This window comes from Anolis carolinensis, chromosome 6 (genome assembly GCF_035594765.1).
Source record: "Anolis carolinensis isolate JA03-04 chromosome 6, rAnoCar3.1.pri, whole genome shotgun sequence".
Classification (NCBI taxonomy): domain Eukaryota; kingdom Metazoa; phylum Chordata; class Lepidosauria; order Squamata; family Dactyloidae; genus Anolis; species Anolis carolinensis.
Genome location: NC_085846.1, coordinates 117536685 through 117559381, shown reverse-complemented (window position 1 = coordinate 117559381; position 22697 = coordinate 117536685). Strand labels below are relative to the sequence as shown.

The following is a 22697-nucleotide window of genomic DNA, read 5'->3' as shown; positions in this document are numbered from 1 at the left end:
CAGTGGAACTCTCTGCCCCAGACTGTGGTGGAGGCTCCTTCTTTGGAAGCTTTTAAGCAGAGGCTGGATGGCCATCTGTCGGGGGTGCTTTGAATGCGATTTCCTGCTTCTTGGCAGAATGGGGTTTGACTGGATGGCCCATGAGGTCTCTTCCAACTCTACTATTCTATGATTCTAGGATATTGTCATGCATAAGTAATAATGCTGATTTAGGTGTATTCGTTATCTCTATTTTTATTATTGCTCTTATTTCTTTAAATATCATTTCCCAAAATTTTTGTATAATTTTCCGTGACCACCACATATGAAGATATGACCCTATTTCCTGACAGCCTCTCCAGCACTGGCTTGTGTATTTTTTTATCTATCTGATTTAATCTCATGGGAGTTAGGTACCACCTCCATCCCATTTTGTAATAATTTTCCTTAATTCTTATGGACGTATTTTTAATAATCTCATTATAGAGTGTTATGATCCTTCCTTCCTGCCCATCCACCCGTCCCAGGTGTGTCTCTTGCAGGTGACGTTTGAGGACGTGGCCGTCTACTTCTTGCCGGCGGAGTGGGCGGAGCTGGCCGCGTGGCAGAAGGAGCTCTACGGGGCCGTGATGGTGGAGAACTACCAAGCCCTGGCCTCCCTGGGTGAGCAGACCCTCCCCACATTGAAAGGGGGGATCCATGGCCATGGTCTCCTCGATAGTCCGGAATCACAAAATCCCAGAGCTATCCTAATCTATATATATAAAAGAGTGATGGCATCACGGCAACGCACAAAACAACAAAACCCAACACCCCCCAAACTCTAAAATTGGCAACACAATCCATCATCCCTGCCTCCAGTAAGATACAACACAATCACAGAAAAAACACAATCATAACACCAAAAAAGGCCAAAAAGCTATTCACTGTTATTCCATCTACCTAACAAAGAATTCCCATACGCCACAGCAACGCGTGGCCGGGCACAGCTAGTCTATATATATAAAAGTGTGATGGCATCACGGCGACGCACAAAACAACAAAACTACAGGCCCCCCAACCTCGAAATTTGACAACACAACCCATCATCCACGCCTCAAGGTTGATAGAACAAAAAGAAAAGAAAAATAAAGTCCTAATTAGAGGGAGAGGAAGAATTGTTTTTATCCAATTGCTGCCAGTTAGAAGGCAAAGCTCCGCTCACTTGGTCTCCTAGCAACCCACTCAGCCCAGGGGACTCTTTACCTTAACTACCACCAATTCCTCAATACTTTATTTCCCATACCACCATACTTCGCCACAGCAACGCGTGGCCGGGCACAGCTAGTCTATATATATAAAAGAGTGATGGCATCAGGGCAGCGGACAAAACAACAAAACTACAGGCCCCCCAACCTCGAAATTTGGCAACACAACCCATCATCCACGCCTCTAGGTTGATACAACAAAAAGAAAAGAAAAATAAAGTCCTAATTAGAGAGAGAGAGGAATAATTGCTTTTATCCAATTGCTGCCAGTTAGAAGGCTAAGCTCCTCCAACTTGGTCTCCTAGCAACCCAATAAAAATAATAAAAAACACTAAAAAAAATTAAGAACACTAAAAAAATTAATACAATAAAATACTATAATAACAGAAAATAACTAAAAGTAATACAAGAAAATAATAAAATATAATAAATAAAAATATAACTTACAATAAAATTAATTTAAAAAATGCAAATAATGTCAAATAAAAATTACACAACAATTTTTAACCAATACCACCACCACTTTGCCACAGCAACGCGTGGCCGGGCACAGCTAGTCTATATATATAAAAGAGTGATGGCATCACGGCAACCCACAAAACAACAAAACTACAGGCCCCCCAACCTCGAAATTTGGCAACACAACCCATCATCCACGCCTCTAGGTTGATACAACAAAAAGAAAAGAAAAATAAAGTCCTAATTAGAGAGAGAGAGAGGAATAATTGTTTTTATCCAATTGCTGCTAGTTACAAGGCTAAGTTCCGCCCTAAGGTTAGCAGATACCCCTAAGGATCAGGGGTCCTCAAACTTTTTAAGCCGAGGGCCGGTCCACAATCCTTCAGACTGTTGAGGGGCCGGATTATCATTTGAAAAAAATACAAATAAATTCCGATACACACTGAATATGTCTTATTTGTAGTGCAAAAACAACAACAACAACAACAACAATGAAAGAACAATACAATATTTAAAAATAAAAACATTTTTAACCAACATACATTTATCAGGATTTCAATGGGAAGCGTGGTCCTGCTTCTGGCCAGTGAGATAGTCAAGTTGATTAGGGTTGTTGTTGTTGTTGTTGTTGTTGTTGTTGTTGTGTGCCTTCAAGTCATTTCAGACTTTGGATGAGCCTAAGTCTAAAATTTATGTATGTATTTATTTATTTATTTATTATGTATTGCATTTATTTACTACATTTGTATCACACCCTTCTCACCTCAAATGGGACTCAGAGTGGCTTACAAATTATATGTACATACAATATATTATATTATTAGCATAGCACAATATTAGCATTATATATTACTATATTGAACTATACCACTATACTGTAATATTATTAGTAATATTATATGTAATATAGAATATATAATTACTATTATTATATGGTATTATTATTATTAGTGTTATATTGTATTACATTATAATATTATTATCAATATTATATGTATATACAATATATTATATTATAAAACTGAGGGTGGGGGCCAGGTAATTGACCTCGGAGGGCCGCATCCGGCCCCCGGGCCTTAGTTTGGGGACCCCTGCCTAAGGATCATCCTGTTCAACTTCCTTATATCATGCAGGAGGACACAATCCAATCACTCCTGACAGATGGCCATCCAATATCTGCACAATAATAATACAAATCGAATCATAGCATCAGACAGTTAGGAGACACCCCTAAAGGCCATCCAGCCCAACCCAATTCTGCCATGCAGGACACAATCCAAGCACTCCTGACAGATGGCCATCCAGCCTCTCAATACTAATACTAATAATAATATCATCATACAATCCTAAGGTTTGGAGTGACCCCTAAGGATCATCCAGATCAACTTCCTTCTACCATGCAGGAGGACACAATCCAAGCACTCCTGACAGATGGCCATCCAGCCTCTACATAATGATGATGATGATGATGATGATAATAATAATAATAATAGAAGTATAGAATCCAAGAGTTTGGAGAGACCCCTAACCCTTTCTACTATGCAGCAGGACACAATCCAAGCATTCCCAACACATGGACAACGTATAAATACTATACAATACTACACAGGGACATAGACCCCCTCTACCCTCACCACTTTCACAGAACACAAACAACCAAATGCATACTAAACATAAAGACAACCATACAACAGACATTCAATAGCACCACTACCTCAACAAGTTCTCACCAACACCACCAGACAACACCACAGCAACGCGTGGCCGGGCACAGCTAGTATAATATAATATATTGTATGTACATACAACTACAAATAAGACATGTGCAGTGAGCATAGGAATTTGTCCGTTTTTTGTGTTTTTTCAAATGATAATTCGGCCCCTCAACAATCTGAGGGACCATGAATCGGCCCTCCCCTTAAAAGGTTTGAGGACCCCTGTATTAAAGGGTTGGGGTGAACCTTCTGTTGTCTTCTCTGCCAGGTCGTCTCTCGGCCAAGCCGGACCTCATCGTCAAGATCGAACGGGAGGAAGACCCTTCTTGCCTGGAAGAGACCCTCCAGACCCACACGTGGAGGAGAGGGACCCCCAGCCCCTCATTGGGTGAGTCACGGAAAGGGGGCTCTTTGGGGGACCAAGGGCAGCTTGGGACATGGGAAGACCCCCGATGTCCCCCTTGACTCTGGCACTGTTCAACTGCATAAGTGATCTTCTAACAACAAGTAGGTGGTCGGAGAGCTGGGATGTTTTTCCCCCTGACATGCTGGTTTCAGATTATTATTATTATTATTATTATTATTATTATTATTATTATTATATAGTTTACATGTATATAATAATGTATACAATATATAGTGTGGGGATTCTTTCACTGTTATGATTTCATATTATTATGTACAGTTTTATATATAACTAGCTGTGCCCAGCCACGCGTTGCTGTGGCGAAGTATGGTGGTATGGGAAATAAAGTATTGAGGAATTGGTGGTAGTTAAGGTAAAGGATCCCCTGGGCTGAGTGGGTTGCTAGGAGACCAAGTGAGCGGAGCTTAGCCTTCTAACTGGCAGCAATTGGATAAAAACAATTATTCCTCTCCCTCTAATTAGGACTTTATTTTTCTTTTCTTTTTGTTGTATCAACCTAGAGGCATGGATGAGGGGTTGTGATGTTAATTTTCGAGGTTGTGGGGTGTTTACTTTTGTTGTTTTGTCCGCTGCCGTGATGCCATCACTCTTTTATATATATATATACTAGCTGTGCCCGGCCACGCGTTGCTGTGGTGTTGTCTGGTGGTGTTGGTGAGAAATTGTTGAGGTAGTGGTGGTATTGAATGTCTGTTGTATGGTAGTCTTTATGTTTAGTATGCACACTGAAGTGGATTATATGGCAGTGTGGAGTCAAGATAATCCAGTTTCAAAGCAGATAATATAAGATTATAAATGGGTTATATAGCTGTGTGGAAGGGCCTTGAGTCTACACTGCCATATAATCCAGTTCAAATCTGATAATCCGTGGAAGAGGCCTAAGTGAGGCCTAACTCTGCCTGTCCCCTGGGCTGAGGAGGTTGCTAGGAGACCAAGTACAGCCACTTCTGGACGGTGAAGCAACAGCTCCCCCTGTGGCTGGAATCGTGAAGCTGGAAAAATGTTAAAAATGCCTCTGAGTCTGTCTACTGTATGTTGTTTGTCTGTTGGCATTGAATGTTTGCCATATATGTGTTCATTGTAATCCGCCCTGAGTCCCCTTCGGGGTGAGAAAGAAGGGCGGAAAATAAATACTATAAATAAATAAATAAATAAATAAGTGGGTGGAGCTTAGCCTTCAAAGTGGCAGCAATTGGATAAAAACTATTATTCCTCTCCCTGTAATTAGGACTTTATTTTTCTTTTTTTGTTGTTGTTGTATCAACCTAGAGCCGTGGATGATGGGTTGTGTTGTCAAATTTCGAGGTTGGGGGGCCTGTAGTTTTGTTGTTTTGTCCGCTGCCCTGATGCCATCACTCTTTTATATATATAGATAGTGTATATAATATATAATGTATATACATATAATATTCATAATATTATATTGTAATACGATATACTGTAATACTAATAATAAAATATAATAATATTAATTATATATTATATTTTACATGTAATATTACTAATAATATTAACATATATTGATACAGTACAATACAGTAATTTATTACCAGTATTGTACTATGCTAATAATATAATATTGTATGTAAATTTAATTTGTTAGCCACTCTGAGTCCCCTTCGGGGTGAGAAGGGCGGGAAATAAATGTAGTAAATTAAAAAAAAATGTATATATTAAATACTTATAACACATAATGTACATGTATTTATTTATTTACAGTATTTATATTCTGCCCTTCTTTCTCACCCCGAAGGGGACTCAGGGCAGATCACATTATGTACATATAGGGCCAACATTCAATGCCCATAAACACATAGAACCGAGACAGAGACAGACGCAGAGGCAATTTAACCTTCTCCTGAGGGGATGTTCGATTCTGGCCACAGCCCGGCTGTGTATCTATAATATATGTGCACTATAGACACACACAAACATTATAGTCCAAAAATTGGGCCAAATTGATGCTGTGATTTATAGTTCAAGTGGCAAGTATTTAGGTCTGGAATTTTTTTCACTGTCATGATTATTGCAAATTATTACTACTATAATAAGATATAGTATAATATGTAGTGTGTATGCATTATGATTGTATATAGTAAAAGGATATCTATAAAATATGTGCATTATATAGATAGACATATGGTGATGGGATTTATAGTTCAAATGGTAAGTATTTGAGTAAGAAGCTGAGATTTTTTCACAATCATGGTGATTTCAAATTATTATATATAATTGGTATATTATATTGTGTATGTATATATGTGTGTGTATATAGTTTATATTTATATATATTATGTGTATATAATGTATATTATGCACACATGCATACCTGTATATATAAGTTATATCATCATCATCATCATCATCATCATCATCATCTAATTACTTATTAATCGCCCTCCATCCACGATGCTCTAGGTGATTTACAAAATAATTTATTTATAATATAATGTATATCTATATATATAAAAGAGTGATGGCATCACGGCGACCCACAAAACAACAAAACTACAGGCCCCCCAACCTCGAAATTTGACAACACAACCCATCATCCATGCCTCTAGGTTGATACAACAAAAAGAAAAGAAAAATAAAGTCCTAATTAGAGGAAGAGGAATAATTGTTTTTATCCAATAGCTGCCAGTTAGAAGGCTAAGCTCCGCCCACTTGGTCTGCTGACAGAAGGTTAAGCTCTGCCTACTTGGTCTCCTAGCAACCCAGTCTGCCCAGGGCCTCGGTTTTGCTGTTTAGTTTAAATTAGAAATGGTCAGAACATTACAGAGTCATCTCTGGCTGCTTGGGAGTTTGTATTAATACTATGACAGTTGGCTGTCATTTAACCGGCACCTGTGGGGAGCGGTCGATGTCGGATAACTGAGAGGTGACTAATAACAGCACGCACACTTGCCACACCGAGACTATTCAGTGTATTCCAGCTCACCAAACTAGGATTGCAATAGGAAGAAAACGGTCATACTTTGCGGCTGCAAGGCTATTCACTGCTAATCCACCTGGCCAACAAACAAATCCAAAAAGCCACAGCAACGCGTGGCCGGGCACAGCTAGTATAATATATAACAAATGTGCATTATATATATATTGTTTATATTTATATATATATAATGTATATATAATGTATATTATGCACACATGCATACCTGTATATATAAATTATATTATAAAGTATATATAATATATAACAAATGTGCATTACGCATACATATAAACATAATATAATATATAAATTATATATAATAATTTGAAATTATATATATATATATATAGAGAGAGAGAGAGAGAGAGAGAGAGAGAGAGAGAGAGAGTGTATATAAGAAATGTGCATTGTATGCACACACACATATATGTATGCTAGCTGTGCCCAGACACGCGTTGCTGTGGTGTTGTCTGATAGTGAATGTGGTGATAGTGAATGTCTGTTGTATGGTTGTCTTTATGTTTAGTATGCATTTGGTTGTTTGTGTACTGTGAAAGTGGTGACGATAGAGGGAGTCTATGTGTGGAGCTTAGCCCTCTAAACTGGCAGCAATTGGATAAAAACAATTATTGCTCTACCTCTAATTAGGACTTTATTTTGCTTTTCTTTTTGTTGTATCAACTTAGAGCCGTGGATGATAGGTTGTGTTGTCAAATTTCGAGGTTGGGGGGCCTGTACTTTTGTTGTTTTGTCCGGTGCCCTGATGCCATCACTCTTTTATATAGATAGATATGCTGGCTGAGAGGATGATGCTGGGATTTGTAGTCCAAAAAGTTGGGTTTTCCAAGCTGTGCATGAGGTTTCTTGGGAAGGCTGATTTCTAGCCATGTGACCTGAGGAGAGGATGTTGGTATTTATAGTCTGATAAAGTACATTTTCCACGCTGCTTGTGTGTCCGAGGGTGATGGGTTTTGTGGCTTCTTCTGCATTCTGTGATGATGGAATTCTCTCCCTTCTGTCCTTTTCCTTCCCAGCAGGAGATGGGATCAGGATGGAAGACGAGGTGGATGGGGAAGGGGCCTTGGCCATGGGGCAGCAACGTGAAGTGCGACGTAAACAAAGGAAGAATCCCCTTCATTCCAAGACCGGAAAGCGCATCCCTGGTGCCACGGAGCTGCCGGCAAAAGACGCTGTGCCTGCGTTGCGCCTGAAGTCCAGCCCGCCACGGTGCCCCGAGTGCGGGAAGAGCTTCCTGAGCAACGTGGCCCTGACCATCCACATCCGGACACACACGGGCGAGCGGCCCTTCGCCTGCCCGCTCTGCCCCAAGGGCTTCCCGTCCTCGGGGGACCTCAAGCGGCACCTCAAGACCCACCAGCGGCGGAAGGAGCCTCCGACGGCAGCATCACCCCCTCCCTCCGCCAAGAGATGCCTGACGGCGAAGCTGCAGCTGCTGCGCCACTTGGGGGTCTCTCCAGGCCCCAAGAAGCCCCACCTGTGCGAGCGGTGCGGGAAGGGCTTCAGCAAGAAGCAGGACCTGCGCAAGCATTGTGGCACCCACTCAGCCGAGCGGCCCTTCGCCTGCCCCAAGTGCGGGCGGCGCTTCCGGCTCAAGCAGATCCTGGCGGCGCACCTGAAGGTCCACCTGGGCGAGCGGCCCTTCGCCTGCGGGCGATGCGGGAAGCGCTTTGGGCAGAAGCACCATGTGGAGAGCCACCAGCGCGTCCACACCGGCGAGAAGCCCTTCGCCTGCGCCACCTGCGGCAAGCGCTACGCCCAGAAGCAGCCCCTCATCAGCCACCTGCGCGGACACACGGGCGAGCGGCCCTTCGCCTGCGCCGCCTGCGGGAAGGCCTTCCGCAACCAGGCCACCCTCACCATCCACCGGCGCGTCCACACCGGCGAGCGGCCCTACCGCTGCCTCCTCTGCGGAAAGGCCTGCAGCCAGCTCCAGCACCTCAAGAGCCACCAGCGCGTCCACCGCGCCGAGCAGCACCTCCTGGCCGCCGGGGACACACGTGCGCTGGCCCTGAGGAGGGACCAGCAGCTGCGCGAGAAGCCCTTCCCCTGCCCCAGGTGCGAGAAGCGCTTCCGGGACCAGAGCATCATGCGGGCGCACCTGGAGACCCACCGTGAGAAGGGCCGCTCCATCCCGAGTGCCCCAAACACATCGCTTTCCATCCATGGAACAGAGTTGCAGAAGCCGGTCAAACGCAGGTCCGTTGTCGGCAAAGACAACACCCGGACAAACCCAACTCTTCCTATCCGTGGAAAACTGGTTTCTTCATCTCCATCAATGGAGCTGAAGAAGCCGGTGAGATCCAGATCTGTTGCTGGCGGAGAAAGTGCTGAACTGGCTCCATTGTCAGCACTGAAATCCAGCAGTGAATCCACAAGTGTTAAATCCGCAACACAGAGAGGTTCGACGGCAAGTAAACAATCAGTCACTTGCGCTGATTGCGGAAGGACGTTCACGCAGGCAAAGTATCTCACTCTGCATCGGAGGAGCCACCGGTGAGAAGACACCGCTTCCGTCGGATGGGATGCGTTTGAAAGCAACCTGCCCCCTCCCCGGAGCCAAACATGTCCTTAAGTAGAGGAGAAGGGCCGGTCCATCCCGGGTGCCCCAAACACATCGCTTCCTATCCATGGAACGGAGTTGAAGAAGGCGGTCAAACGCAGGTCCGTTGTCAGCAGAGACAGCACCAGGACAAACCCAACTCTTCCCATCTGTGGAAAACTGGCTTCTTCAACTCCAATGGAGTTAAAGAAGCTGGTAAGATGCAGATCGGTTGCTGGTGGAGAAAGTGCTGAATGGGCAGAATTGGCTCCATTGTCAGCACTGAAATCCACTACCGAATTCTCCAGTGTTAAATCCGCAACACAGAGGGGTCCGACGGCAGGTAAACAATCCGTCACTTGCGCTGATTGCGGAAGGACGTTCACGCAGGCAAAGTATCTCACTCTGCATCGGAGGAGCCACCGGTGAGAAGACCACGCTTCTGTCGGATGGGATGCATTTAAAAGCAACACCCTGCTTAAGTAGAGGATGCTACCTCTCATGTTATGCATCTGCCCTCTTTCGAGGCATCTACACTGCAGTTTGGCACCACGTGAGCCACCAAAGCCTTGGCTCTGAAGAGGACTGAGATGGTGCAGGAGAATCCCTACCTGTGCCACAGGTACGAGAAGCGCTTCCAGGACAAGAGCATCATGGAAATGCACCAGGAGATGGGTTGGTCAATTCTGAGTGCAGCAAACCTATTGCTTCTTATCCATGGAGAACTACCTCCATCAACGGAGTCGAAGCCGGTGAAGTCCAGGTCCATTGCAGGTGGAGGAAGCGCCAAGAGGAACCCAACTCTTCCTATCTATCCATGAGAAATTTCTTCTACCAATGGAGTCGAAGAACCTGGTGAAATGCAGGTCTGTTGCAGGTGGAGAAAGCGCTGAGCGGGACTCAGTCCTGGTCATTGGCTCCATTGTCAGTGCCAAAATCCACTGGCAAATCCTCTCATGTTAAACCCACAACACAGTGGGGTCCAACAACAGGTAAACAATCAGTCGTTTGTGTTGATTGCGAAAGGACAAAGTATCTCAGTCTGCATCAGAGGAGCCACAGGGAAGAAGACCCCGCTTCCGTTGGATGGGATGTATTTACAGAATATTTTTTTGGTTCGTAGCCAAACACATTCCCAAGTAGAGGATGCTACCTGTCATGTTACACAACTGCCTTCTTCAGAGGCATCTACACTGTAGAATGAACGCAGTTTGGCACCACATCCCAGTTCCAAAAAGGGGCAAAGTGGTGCAGGAAAAGCCGCAGGTGCGAGAAGCGATTCTGGGATAAGAGCATCTTGCGGACTCACCTGAAGAAGGACGTTGCGAAGTGTAGATCCGTTGGTAGCAAAGCAAGCGCCGAGGCAGACCTATATCTTCCTATTCTGGCAAAATTGGCCCCGTTGCCGAAATTGAAACCTACCGGCAAATCCTCCAATGCGGACTGTGTGACAAGTGTTTAGTTACTTGCATTGAATGCGGAAGGAGGTTGTCGGGTTCTCTTCTCCCAGTTGTGCTGTGGGTCAGTCTTCCACCAGAAAAAGCACCAAGACACACGCTGGTAGATTCCAACAGGTTTTATTGTACAGAACACCAGAACCTTCTCTTTGGCCCATTTATATAGGGGCTCTCACATACCAGAGGGTAATTGAGGTTTTATGGCTGGCATCTGTTCTTTGTCAGCCAACCGGAGATGTCAAAGATTGGAGATCATGACAGAGGTTCAGTCAGGTGAAATATCTCGCCTTGCTTTGGCCCTTCCTCCAGGTGTTTTGGACTCCAACTCCCACAATTCCTAACAGCCGGTAGGCTGTTAGGAATTGTGGGAGTTGGAGTCCAAAACACCTGGAGGGCCCAAGTTTACCTATACCTGTTCTACCGTAATGCATATCAGCAATACTATAAGTCGCTTTGTCCCCGAATGACCCAGTGGGTGATGAATGAATTCCCTTTGGAAGCAAATCGTTTGTTTCCCATTTGTTTGTTTGTTTGTTTCCCAGCTGTTAGGAATTGTGGGAGCTGAAGTCCAAAACGCCTGGAGGACCCAAGTTTGCCCATGGCTTGTGTAGACACACCCTCAGTAAATGGTAGCATTACTGGGTTGCTGTGAATTTTCTGGGCTGTCTGGCCATGTTCCAGAAGCATTCTCTCCTGACATTTCGCTTGCATTTACAGCAGGCATGCTCAGAGGTTGTGAGGTCTGTCGGAAACAAGGCAAGTGGGGTTTATTTTTCTGTGGAATGATGTCCAGCGTGGGAGAAAAGAACTCTTGTCTGCTGCAGAAAAGTGTGATTGTTGCAATTAATCACCTTGATTAGCATTCAAAAGCCTTGCAGCTTCAAGGCCTGGCTGCTTCCTGCCTGAGGGACTCCTTTGTTGGAAGGTGTTAGCAGGCCCTGATTGTTCCATGTCTGGAATTCCCCTGTTTTTGAAGTTTTTTAAAGAAATACTGGTAGCCTGATTTTGTTCATTTTCATGTTTTAACAATTTCAATAGAAACCATGAAAATGAACAAAATCTGGCAGCCAGCATTTTTTTTTAAAAAAAAAACCCTCTAAAATCAGGACAGTAAGTCAAGAGCAACACTCAGAAAATAGGGGAATTCCAGACGGGAAACAATCAGTGCCTGCTAACACCTTCCAACAAAAGATTCCTCCAGGCAGGAAGCAGCCATGCCTTCAAGCTACAAGGTTATTCAGTGCTAATCAAGCTGGCCAATGGCAATATTAACCCTCGCCTCAAACAGACAAGAGTTTTTTCTCCCACCCTGGAGATTCCACAGAAATATAAACCCATCCTCTGAGGATGCCTGCCATAGATGTGGGCAAAACGTCAGGAGAGAATGCTTCTGGAACATGGCCAAACAGCCCAGAAAATTCACAGCAACCCAACTCTTAGGGCTGATAGCAGAGGAATGAAGTCCCATTTCCAAAAGAAGTGCAATAATAGCTGCAGCTATTTATCCCATGCATCACGGGATGCTGAAATATCTAACACAACACCCTGTGTCAAGTTAGTATTGTTCTGGGCTTTAACATAACATATTAAACCACCAGCTGCGGTAAATCTTGTCAATCAAAAGGTTGACAGTTCGAAGCCCGGGTCAGGGTGAGTTTCTGGCCGTTAACCCAGCTTCCGCCTACCTAGCGGTTCGAAAGCAAAATGTGAGTAGATAAATAGGTACTGCTTAAAAGCAGGGGGGTATTCTAAAGCACCCATAAGGAAATGCCAGAAAAATTTCAGTGATTCGATCCAAGGAAGAGGTTTACAAAAAAGCTCTTCGGCAGAGAGATGAAGCGACAATACACATGCACACTCCGTGGATGAAACCGAGCACATGTAATGTACACCTCTGTAATGAAGTATGAATTTTGATTTACAGATGTTATATTAAATTATAGGTATATGTTTGGAATGGGTAAGTATTAGAGTTACCAGTGCGTGGGGGATGGTGGCCAGCTCAGCATTCTGAAGCAGGTTGCCATAGAAATTTAACTATTTCGAAGCTGGCAAGAAAGGGGCAGAGCTAGCTGGATGAAAAAGGAGGGAATGTTTTGAAGAGAGTTCAGTCTGTAATCGGAGGAACTACAGGGAAAGACTAGTTCTGAGGAGGTTAGAACCAGGGAAATTCAAATCTCAGTCTGTGCTCTGATGAGGCACAGGGAAGATTGATTCTAGGTTGAGCGGATCAAGGAGACTCAATTGTTCATTTTGAGTCGGTTTTAAATAAGTTTGGTGACTTATTTAATGTAGTCTGTGTCCTGGAAAGGCACAGAGAATCTGTGATAGTATATCACAGGGGTGACTGTGGTTTGAAGTCACTGGATAGTCCAGGTTTCAGACTTTGGGAACCAATCCCAGCTGGACTCACAGAGATCCACTGAAGTAATAGTTTAAAAGGAGCAGAGAAAGAAGTTTTAACTACTTTAAGTAAAAGAAGTGATATTTTAGAGAGTTGATTCATCTCATTCTAGTATTGTAACTGTTAATAAGAATACCTCTAAGTGAGAAACAACATTGTAACCACCAATGCCAATGCATTGCCTGTTTGCCGCATACGTATGTTCTGTGATCCGTCCTGAGTCCCATTCAGGGTGAGAAGGGCAGAATATAAGTACTGTGAATAAATAAATAAATATGAAGAAAGAAGAAAACAGAAAAGATGGTAAGCACGCAATAAAAGGCTACAGACATGGTGATCTGAACAGTTTATTGGATTTCCGTGGGTTTGCATATTTGTGAAATCAGACAAATTCAGAGACTGCAAATTGAGAAATATGGTCTTGTCCCTTGGAATTATTTCTATTAGATCTATCTATGGAAACCGTATGATCCCTGCTTGATCCACACACACACAGTCTGTCTTGTTAAGAGACGTTTGGGGTTCCTCCACTTATTTCCTGGCATTGGAGGAAGGAAAGGTTAGTAGGTTGCTGTGAGTTTTCTGGGCTGAATGGCCATGTTCTAGAAGCATTCTCTCCTGACGTTTCACCCACATCTATAACAGGCATCCTCAGAGGTTGTGAGGTCTGTTTGAAATTGGGCAAGTGGGGTGTATATATATATCTGTGGAATGATGTCCAGGGTGGGAGAAAGAACTCTAGTCTGTTGGAGGCAAGAGAACAGCCTTGCAGCTGCAAAGCCTGGCCGCGTACTCCTTGGAGGAATCCTTTGTTGGGAGTTGTTAGCTGGCCCTTATTGTTTCATGCCTGGAATTTCCCTGTTTTTGAATGTTCTTTATTTACTGTCCTGATTTTAGAGCTTTTTTAAAATACTGGGCGCCAGATTTGGTTCATTTGCATGGTTTCATCCTTTCTGTTGAAATTGTCCACATGCTTCTTGTGGATTTCCCCCCATTTGTCTGGTTATTATGTGTTTTATTGTATGTTATGTTTTAATTGCTTATTTTATTTGATTATTGTATCATTGTTTTAGTTCTTGACACTCATTGTAATTATTTCGTTTTGTTCTGGGCTTGGCCCCTGAGTCCCTTCTGGGAGATAGTAGCAGGATAGAAAAATAAATTATTATTATTATTATTATTATTATTATTATTATTATTATTATTATTTCAATGGCTTCTCTGTGTAGTCTTGACATGGTGGTTGTCAGGGTGGTCCAGTATTTTTGCGCTGGCCAACCATATGCCGTGTCCAGGTTGGCCCATCAAGTGCTCCACTTGCCTAGTTTCCAACGAACCTCAAAACCAGGGCGGAGAAACAACCAGGGCCAGCTAACACCTCCCAACAAAGGATTCCCCCAGGTAGGAAGCAGCCTGGCTTTGAAGCTGCAAGGCACTTCTATGGCCAATGACAAGGTATTCCAATACTTTTTTTTCATTTATTTCGTGTCAAAACCATTGCATGATAAATACATTTTAAAATGATGGGAAAAAATTGATTAGTATTGGATTCCAATACTAATCAAGCTGGACAATGGCCACTTTCCCACTTGCCTCCAACAGACAAGAATTCTTCCACAGATATATAAACCCCACTTGCCTCGTTTCCAACAGACCTCTCCACCTCTTAGGATGCCTGCCGTAGATGTGGGTGAAACATCAGGAGAGAATGCTTCCGGAACATGGCCATACAGCATGTGAAAAGTCACAGCAACCCATGAAAGCGTTCGACAAGAAAGGAAATGTTAGATTTGTAAACAGCTGGGATTTGAGCATCTCAGGAGATTTGGGGATTACAAAACCCATTCTCCCCAGTGTTGCCTCTTATCGGTTCATGTACATCTTTCGTTCTGTAATATAAAAGAAAATAAATGATGCCTACTTTAAGGGTTTGGCACCGCTTTAATTGAGGCATGGGCAAATTTGGAGCATCGCTCCGGGTGTTTTGGACTCCAACTCCCAGCATTCCTGACAGCCTCAGGCCCCTTCCTTTTCCCCCTCCGCCGCTTAAGCGGCGGAGGGGGGAAAGGAAAGGGCCCGAGGCTGTTAGGAATGGAGGGAGTTGAAGTCCAAAACACCATGGTTTACACCAGGAAATATTATCCGATAATGGGACACACTTTACAAATGTCCAAAACTGCTTAAGCGGCGGAGGGGGAAAAGGAAAGGGCCTGAGGCTGTCAGGAATGCTGGGAGTTGGAGTCCAAAACACCCGGAGCCATGCTCCAAATTTGCCCTGGGTTCCATAGCATTGATCCAGAGATTAAGCCCTCCGGTGTTTAACCTTGGCTTCTTCCGCATTGTGTTGCGGACGTGATTCAGTCCTGGTTGGGGGCCTTGCCCGTGAGCGTGTGCATCTGGGTCAGGAACATCCCGTGCACCACGTCCTCGAGTTTGTAGAAAGCCTGGAACATCTCTGGCGACGCCGAATGGCACTCGAAGCAGCGCCGGAGCTTGGCCAAGCTCTCCACGACCTCCGCCTGCGACGGGCAGGGAGGTGAGGCGGATTCGTCTGCTTTCTCCTCCTCCTCCTCTTCGGCCCCGAGTCCTTGACCCTCCGACCCTCCTTCGTCCCCAAAGCACCCCGACCCTTCGTCCGCCGAGATGAACTGTCCGAACTGTTCTTGGCTCTGGAAGCCCAGCGCTCGGACCACTTGGGTACTTGGAGTCGGGAAAACGCCGGGATTCGGGATGAAACCGGCTGCCTGGAATCCACCCCGGACGGTCTCCGGACTCACCTCCGACCAGGCTTGGATGGATAAATGAATGGCGTCCGATAGAGCCACGTGGCCTCTTGACCCAGAGGTCTGTCCACCCAGCGCCACGACCAAGCGAGTGAGCATTCGCCTTCGGTAGTGGCACCGAAAAACCCGGCTCGTCCCGAGTTCGAGGGGGTGATTCTCGTGGCGCGGCACAAAGACCATCCTGACGTTGGAGAGCTCGACTGCTGGATGCGCGGCACAGGGGGTCACGAAAAGCGCCACGTGCCTCTGCCCGGCTTTGGCCTCTTCGTTGAAGGTCCAGAGCCATTCGGCGAAAAGGGCGGCGGTCATCCGGGCTTGACCGTCGGCTCTGTACGTAGCAGGGGGCAGTTCCTGTGGGACTCCCGGGGGTCTCGGTGCCTTGCCGACGACCAGAGGGTCCCGCTTATCGGAAGAGTCCATGTTGGCGCAAAGCAGGACGGTGAGCCGGTCCTTGGCGCTTTCCATCCTTGGCATCGCCCGAAGCAAGACGGTGACTTCGGCACAGGCGTAAATTTCGGAGGAATCGTATTTTCTCAGGATGTCGGAGAGGACGGTGTTTTTCCAATTATGCTCACTTTTCTGCTTCTCAGTGTTCTCCCAATGCTCCTCCTCTGTCACCTCGGTGTCCGGTCTCCGGTTGGCTTTCGGCTTGGCTTTCGAGCCGTTTGCCCAACTCAACGGCAGCCTCCCGACGGCGTCCGACAAACGCCGGGCTTTCTCTTGGAGACGCAGTCCGTTGACCGGCCCACCGAAACACTGCGTTGCCCCATCGCTGCCGTGCGGGAGCCTCTCCTCCATCTTCCGCTTGCGCCCGGGGTCGCCGTTCTTGCCCCACTCGGCCAGGATGCGCTCCTTGTTCTTGATGATGCGGCAGATTTGGGGCTGCGAGACCCCGAAGCGCTTCGCCAGCTCGCTCTGGGAGACTTTGGGGCCTTCCAGCATCTCCAGCACCCGGACCTTCTCCTGCAGGGAGAGCTCCTTGCGCTCCTTGCGCGGCACGGCACTCTCGCTGGGAAGGACTCTCCGGCGGCACCCCGAGTGATGCAACGCCGAGGGGCCCGGCGCCCGTCCAGCGAGCGAGACGCGGTCCACGAAGCTCCGGCCGCAGTCGCCGCAGATGTACGAATGCCGTCCGGCGTGATGATGCGACGCGTGCTTCTCCAGCTCCGATCTCTGGCCAAAGTTCCTGCCGCAGTCCAAGCACCAATGCGGCACCGCTTCCGCTGGGGGGATCCTGCAGACGCCAAAGGAAGGGGGTCCTCGGGGTCCGGGCCCCGCTTTGCAGCCCATCCTTTGTGCTCCATCGCCCTGCCGAAGGAGGCCGTTCCCTCTGCTTTTGCCTGTCTTGGGACGCAGCTCCAAGCATCCCTCTCCGTCTCCGTCTCCTTCCTCCTTCATTCCTTTCGGAGGCTGGTCCTCTCCTAAGGAAAAGAAGAAAGAGGAAAGGATTATTGATGTGGCGCCTGGGAGCAGGCATAGGGCAATTTGGGCCCTCCCTCCAGGTGTTTTGGACTGCAACTTCCACCATTCCCAACAGCCTCGGGCCCCTTCCTTTCCCCCCCCCAGTCACTCTGAATCAAACTGCTAACAAAATGGAGTCCTGCGCCTGAACATGCTCAGTCCAATCACATGAATGAGAACATGGACTTTACATGACCTGCACGAAGATTTATTGAGGATTCTGGATGAATGGATTTTAATCTTGGACATGCTTAAAATTTTATATAATGTGATTTTATTTTGCAATGGTACCTGTTTTATATGAATTGTTTTGTAGATTGTTTTATATGAATTGTTGTTTTTACATTGTTTTTAGGCATTGAATTTTTGCCTATTTATTGTAAGCCGCTTTGAGTCCCCTCAGGGAGAAAGTCGGGGTAAAAGTGATGTAAATAAATAATAAATAAAATGACTACAACTCCTCCCAGACTAAAGAGATACAGGCATGGGCAAACTTTGTCCCTTCAGGTGTTTTGGACTCCAACTCCCACCATTCCCAACGGCCTCAGGCCCCTTCCTTTCCCCCCCTCAGTCACTCTGAATCAAACTGCTAACAAAATGGAGTCCTGCGCCTGAACATGCTCAGTCCAATCACATGAATGAGAACATGGACTTTACATGACCTGCACGAAGATTTATTGAGGATTCTGGATGAATGGATTTTAATCTTGGACATGCTTAAAATTTTATATAATGTGATTTTATTTTGCAATGGTACCTGTTTTATATGAATTGTTTTGTAGATTGTTTTATATGAATTGTTGTTTTTACATTGTTTTTAGGCATTGAATTTTTGCCTATTTATTGTAAGCCGCTTTGAGTCCCCTCAGGGAGAAAGTCGGGGTAAAAGTGATGTAAATAAATAATAAATAAAATGACTACAACTCCTCCCAGACTAAAGAGATACAGGCATGGGCAAACTTTGTCCCTTCAGGTGTTTTGGACTCCAACTCCCACCATTCCCAACAGCCTCAGGCCCCTTCCTTTCCCCCCCTCAGTCACTCTGAATCAAACAGCTAATAAAACGGAGTCCTGCGCCTGAATATGCTCAGTCCAATCACATGACTACAACTCCTCCCACACTAAAGAGTTACAGGCATGGGCAAACTTTGGCCTTCCAGGGAGTTGGAGTCCAAAACTCCCACCATTCCTAACAGCCTCAGGCTGTTAGATAGATAACCGAAGTATATCAACCATATCTGATGGTTCATGCATTCAGTGATAAATCCGCTTTGGGTTGTAGTCAGAAGTTTAAAGCGACAAGGTTCCAAACCCTAAGACCCAGTTACAGATTTGGTGCCTTTAATCACTGAACGGCTGCTTTGAGTCTCCTTGCAGAGAGAAAAAGCAGAGCATTAATAAACAACAACAATTCAAGTTCAGACTAGAATCCAGAGTGTATTCATGGCCGCCCTGACTTGGAGGTCTCTAGTCACCAATGACTTCACATATGCATATATATATTTATATATAAACATTCAGTATATATACACACACATACATTGTATGAATACAGTAGAGTCTCATCCAACATAAACGGGCCGGCAGAATGTTGGATAAGCGAATATGTTGGATAATAAGGAGGGATTAAGGAAAAGCCTATTAAACATCAAATTAGGTTATGATTTTGACAAATTCAGCACCAAAAACATCATGTTAGACAACAAATTGGACAGAAAAAGTAGTTCAATACGCAGTCATGTTATGTTGTAATTACTGTATTTACGAATTCAGCACCAAAATATCGCAATGTATTGAAAACAATGACTACAAAAATGCATTGGATAATCCAGAACGCTGGATAAGCGGGTGTTGGATAAGTGAGACTCTACTGTATATATTTATATATACATATTCACACATCGGTATATATACACACACATACATTGTATGAATATATATAGAGAGAGAGATTGTGTGTGCGTAGAGAGCTATAGTTTAAATGTGTGTCTTTTGTTTAATCCCTGTTTTGTGTGTTTTAATATGTAGCTTTTATAGAAATACATTTTAATATGTGTATTTGTATTTTTACAATGTTCATGTGCTTTAATTATTCTGTAACCCGTCTTGAGCCACGAGGGGAGGTGGATAACAAATGAAATTATATCATATTGTTGTTAATGTTATTATTTGTGTATATATGTGAGAGAGTGTGTGTGTGTGTGTATGTATGTATGTGTGTGTGTGTGTGTGTGTGTGTGTGTATATATATATATATATATATATATATATATATATATATATATATATATATCTCCCTCAATGGATTGTCACCTTGTTGCAGTGAGGGAGATATAGATATAGGATATATATACACACAAATGTACACACATACACACACTATATCGCAGTGAGATAGATAGATAGATAGATAGATAGATATACACACACACATACATACATATACACACACACACATACTTATACTGTACATTGGAGCCCCTGATGATGCAGCAGATTAAACCGCTGAGCTGCTGAACTTGCTGACTGAAAGTTCAGCAGTTCGAATCCGGGGAGTGGAGTGAGCTCCCGCTGTTAGCCCCAGCTTCTGCCAACCTAGCAGTTCGAAAACATGCCAATGTGAGTAGATCAATAGGTACTGCTCTAGCAGGAAGGTAATGGCACTCCTTGCAGTCATGCCTGCGGCCACATGACCTAGGAGGTGTCTACGGACAACGCCGGCTCTTCGGCTTAGAAATGGAGATGAGCACCAATCCCCAGTCAGACATGACTGGACTTAACGTCAGGAAAAAACCTTTACCTAGGAGTGTATACTACATACACATACTACAGTAGAGTCTCACTTATCCAACACTCACTTGTCCAACGTTCTGGATTATCCAACGCATTTTTGTAGTCAATGTTTTCAATACATCATGATATTTTGGTGCTAAATACCGCAATTACTACATAGCATGACTGCGAATTGAACTACTTATTCTGTCAAATTTGTTGTCTAACATGGTGTTTTGGTGCTTAGTTTGTAAAATCATAACCTAATTTGATGTTTAATAGGCTTTTCCTTAATCCCTCCTTATTATCCAAGATATTCACTTATCCAATGTTCTGCCGGCCCGTTTATGTTGGATAAGTGAGACTACTATATACATATGCATTTACACTTAGTAGACTTTTAATAAACTGGAACTCAAACATTTGGCTAAAACAGACATAAGACATAAGGCTTCAAATACAGTAGAGGCTCACTTATCCAAGCCTCGCTTATCCAAGTTTCTGGATTATCCAAGCCATATTTGTAGTCAATGTTTTCAATACATCATGATATTTTGGTGTTAAATACCGCAATTACTACATAGCATGACTGCGAATTGAACTACTTATTCTGTCAAATTTGTTGTCTAACATGATGTTTTGGTGCTTAGTTTGTAAAATCATAACCTAATTTGATGTTTAATAGGCTTTTCCTTAATCCCTCATTATCCAAGATATTCACTTATCCAACGTTCTGCCGGCCCGTTTATGTTGGATAAGTGAGACTACTATATACATATGCATTTACACTTAGTAGACTTTTAATAAACTGGAACTCAAACATTTGGCTAAAACAGACATAAGACATAAGGCTTCAAATACAGTAGAGGCTCACTTATCCAAGCCTCGCTTATCCAAGTTTCTGGATTATCCAAGCCATATTTGTAGTCAATGTTTTCAATACATCATGATATTTTGGTGTTAAATACCGCAATTACTACATAGCATGACTGCGAATTGAACTACTTATTCTGTCAAATTTGTTGTCTAACATGATGTTTTGGTGCTTAATTTGTAAAATCATAACCTAATTTGATGTTTAATAGGCTTTTCCTTAATCCCTCCTTATTATCCAAGACATTCACTTATCCAACGTTCTGCCGGCCCGTTTATGTTGGATAAGTGAGTCTCTACTGTAGATCTATCTACGCACACACATACATAGAGTCTACTACAGTAGAGTCTCACTTATCCAACATAAACGGGCCGGCAGAATATTGGATAAGTGAATATGTTGGATAATAAGGAGAGATTAAGAAAAAGCCTATTAAACATCAAAATAGGTTATGATTTTACAAATTAAGCACCAAAACATCATGTTTAACAACAAATTTGACAGAAAAAGTAGTTCATTACACATTAATGCTATGTAGTAATTACTGTATTTATGAATTTTATGAACCAAAATATCGTGATATATTGAAAACATTGACTGCAAAAATGTGTTGGATAATCCAGAACGTTGGATAAGTGAGTGTTGGATAAGTGAGACTCTACTGTACTACATAGCATGACTGCGAATTGAACTACTTATTCTGTCAAATTTGTTGTCTAACATGGTGTTTTGGTGCTTAGTTTGTAAAATCATAACCTAATTTGATGTTTAATAGGCTTTTCCTTAATCCCTCCTTATTATCCAAGATATTCACTTATCCAACGTTCTGCCGGCCCGTTTATGTTGGATAAGTGAGTCTCTACTGTAGATCTATCTACGCACACACATACATAGAGTCTACTATATACATATGCATTTACACATAGTAGACTTTTAATAAACTGGAACTCAAACATTTGGCTAAAAGAGACATAAGACATAAGGCTTCAAATATAACCAATCGTCATAAAACGGTGTCACGTTAAGTTATGCTTTTTTTCTTAATCCACTTGCAACGATTGCAATATGGAGGACAGTATGGCCTGGGCCAACTTGGGCCCTCCCTCCAGGTGTTTTGGACTGCAACTCCCACCATTCCTAACAGCCTACCGGCTGTTAGGAATGGTGGGAGTTGCAGTCCAAAACACCTGGAGGGAGGGCCCAAGTTGGCCCAGGCCTATTCCCAATTCCTATGGGGTGCCGTGGCTTCACCGGGAGCCTAGTGTCCATGCGAGCACTCTGCCCATGCTCAGAGGCACCCTTTGACAGTACAATCCCCTCTTTTGCAGATCTTTCTCACCTGAGCCGGACTCGCCTTGGGCTTTGCCTTTGGGGCTCATCTCCTCCCCAAGGCTGGGATTTGCACCGTCCAGCCCCTTCTCGGCCTCTCTTCCATGCAAGGTTCAGGGATGCTCGGCTCCTGCATCCCGCATCCCGCATCCCTCCATGGTCCTGGGCCGGCCGGCCTGCCCGCTCTATGTCGGCCTCTCTGATTGGCTCTGCCACCCGCTTTCGGGTCTCTTCTCTGCCAGGATTGGACAGCAAGGGAAGCAGGCAGACAATGGGATGAGGATGCGCCAGGCCT

At 44.3% G+C, this 22697-nt stretch overlaps 2 protein-coding genes across 4 annotated transcripts in view; one reads left to right on the top strand and one right to left on the bottom strand.

The window, feature by feature from the left end:
* LOC103281103 (zinc finger protein 771) overlaps positions 1–13517 on the top strand; it is a 23459-nt gene extending 9942 nt beyond the window's left edge. Inside the window, exons 2-4 of one of the 3 annotated variants that reach the window (XM_062984586.1) lie at positions 507–642; positions 3669–3788; positions 7800–13517. In XM_062984586.1, coding sequence (XP_062840656.1) covers positions 507–642; positions 3669–3788; positions 7800–9280 — 1737 coding nt within the window. In that variant the 3' untranslated portion in view covers positions 9281–13517. Of the gene's footprint in view, positions 1–506; positions 643–3668; positions 3789–7796 lie in introns of all 3 variants that reach the window. The other 2 variants (XM_062984587.1, XM_062984585.1) reach the window with 2 other exon arrangements.
* Positions 13515–22697, bottom strand: LOC103281102 (tigger transposable element-derived protein 3). The gene is made up of 2 exons (XM_008121929.3): positions 22413–22697; positions 13515–17387 (listed from the first exon to the last, which is right to left on the bottom strand). The coding sequence occupies exons 1-2, from the start codon at positions 22450–22452 to the stop codon at positions 15541–15543; spliced, it is 1887 nt and encodes a 628-aa protein (XP_008120136.1). The 5' UTR covers positions 22453–22697; the 3' UTR covers positions 13515–15540.

Bases quoted from the DNA above. Each gene is read 5' to 3' on its own strand.
- LOC103281102 (XM_008121929.3), bottom strand. From the start codon at position 22,452: ATGAGCCCCAAAGGCAAAGCCCAAGGCGAGTCCGGCTCAG. The intron at 17,388-22,412 runs GTGAGAAAGATC...TCTTTTCCTTAG, and splicing joins CCAAGGCGAGTCCGGCTCAG to GAGAGGACCAGCCTCCGAAA.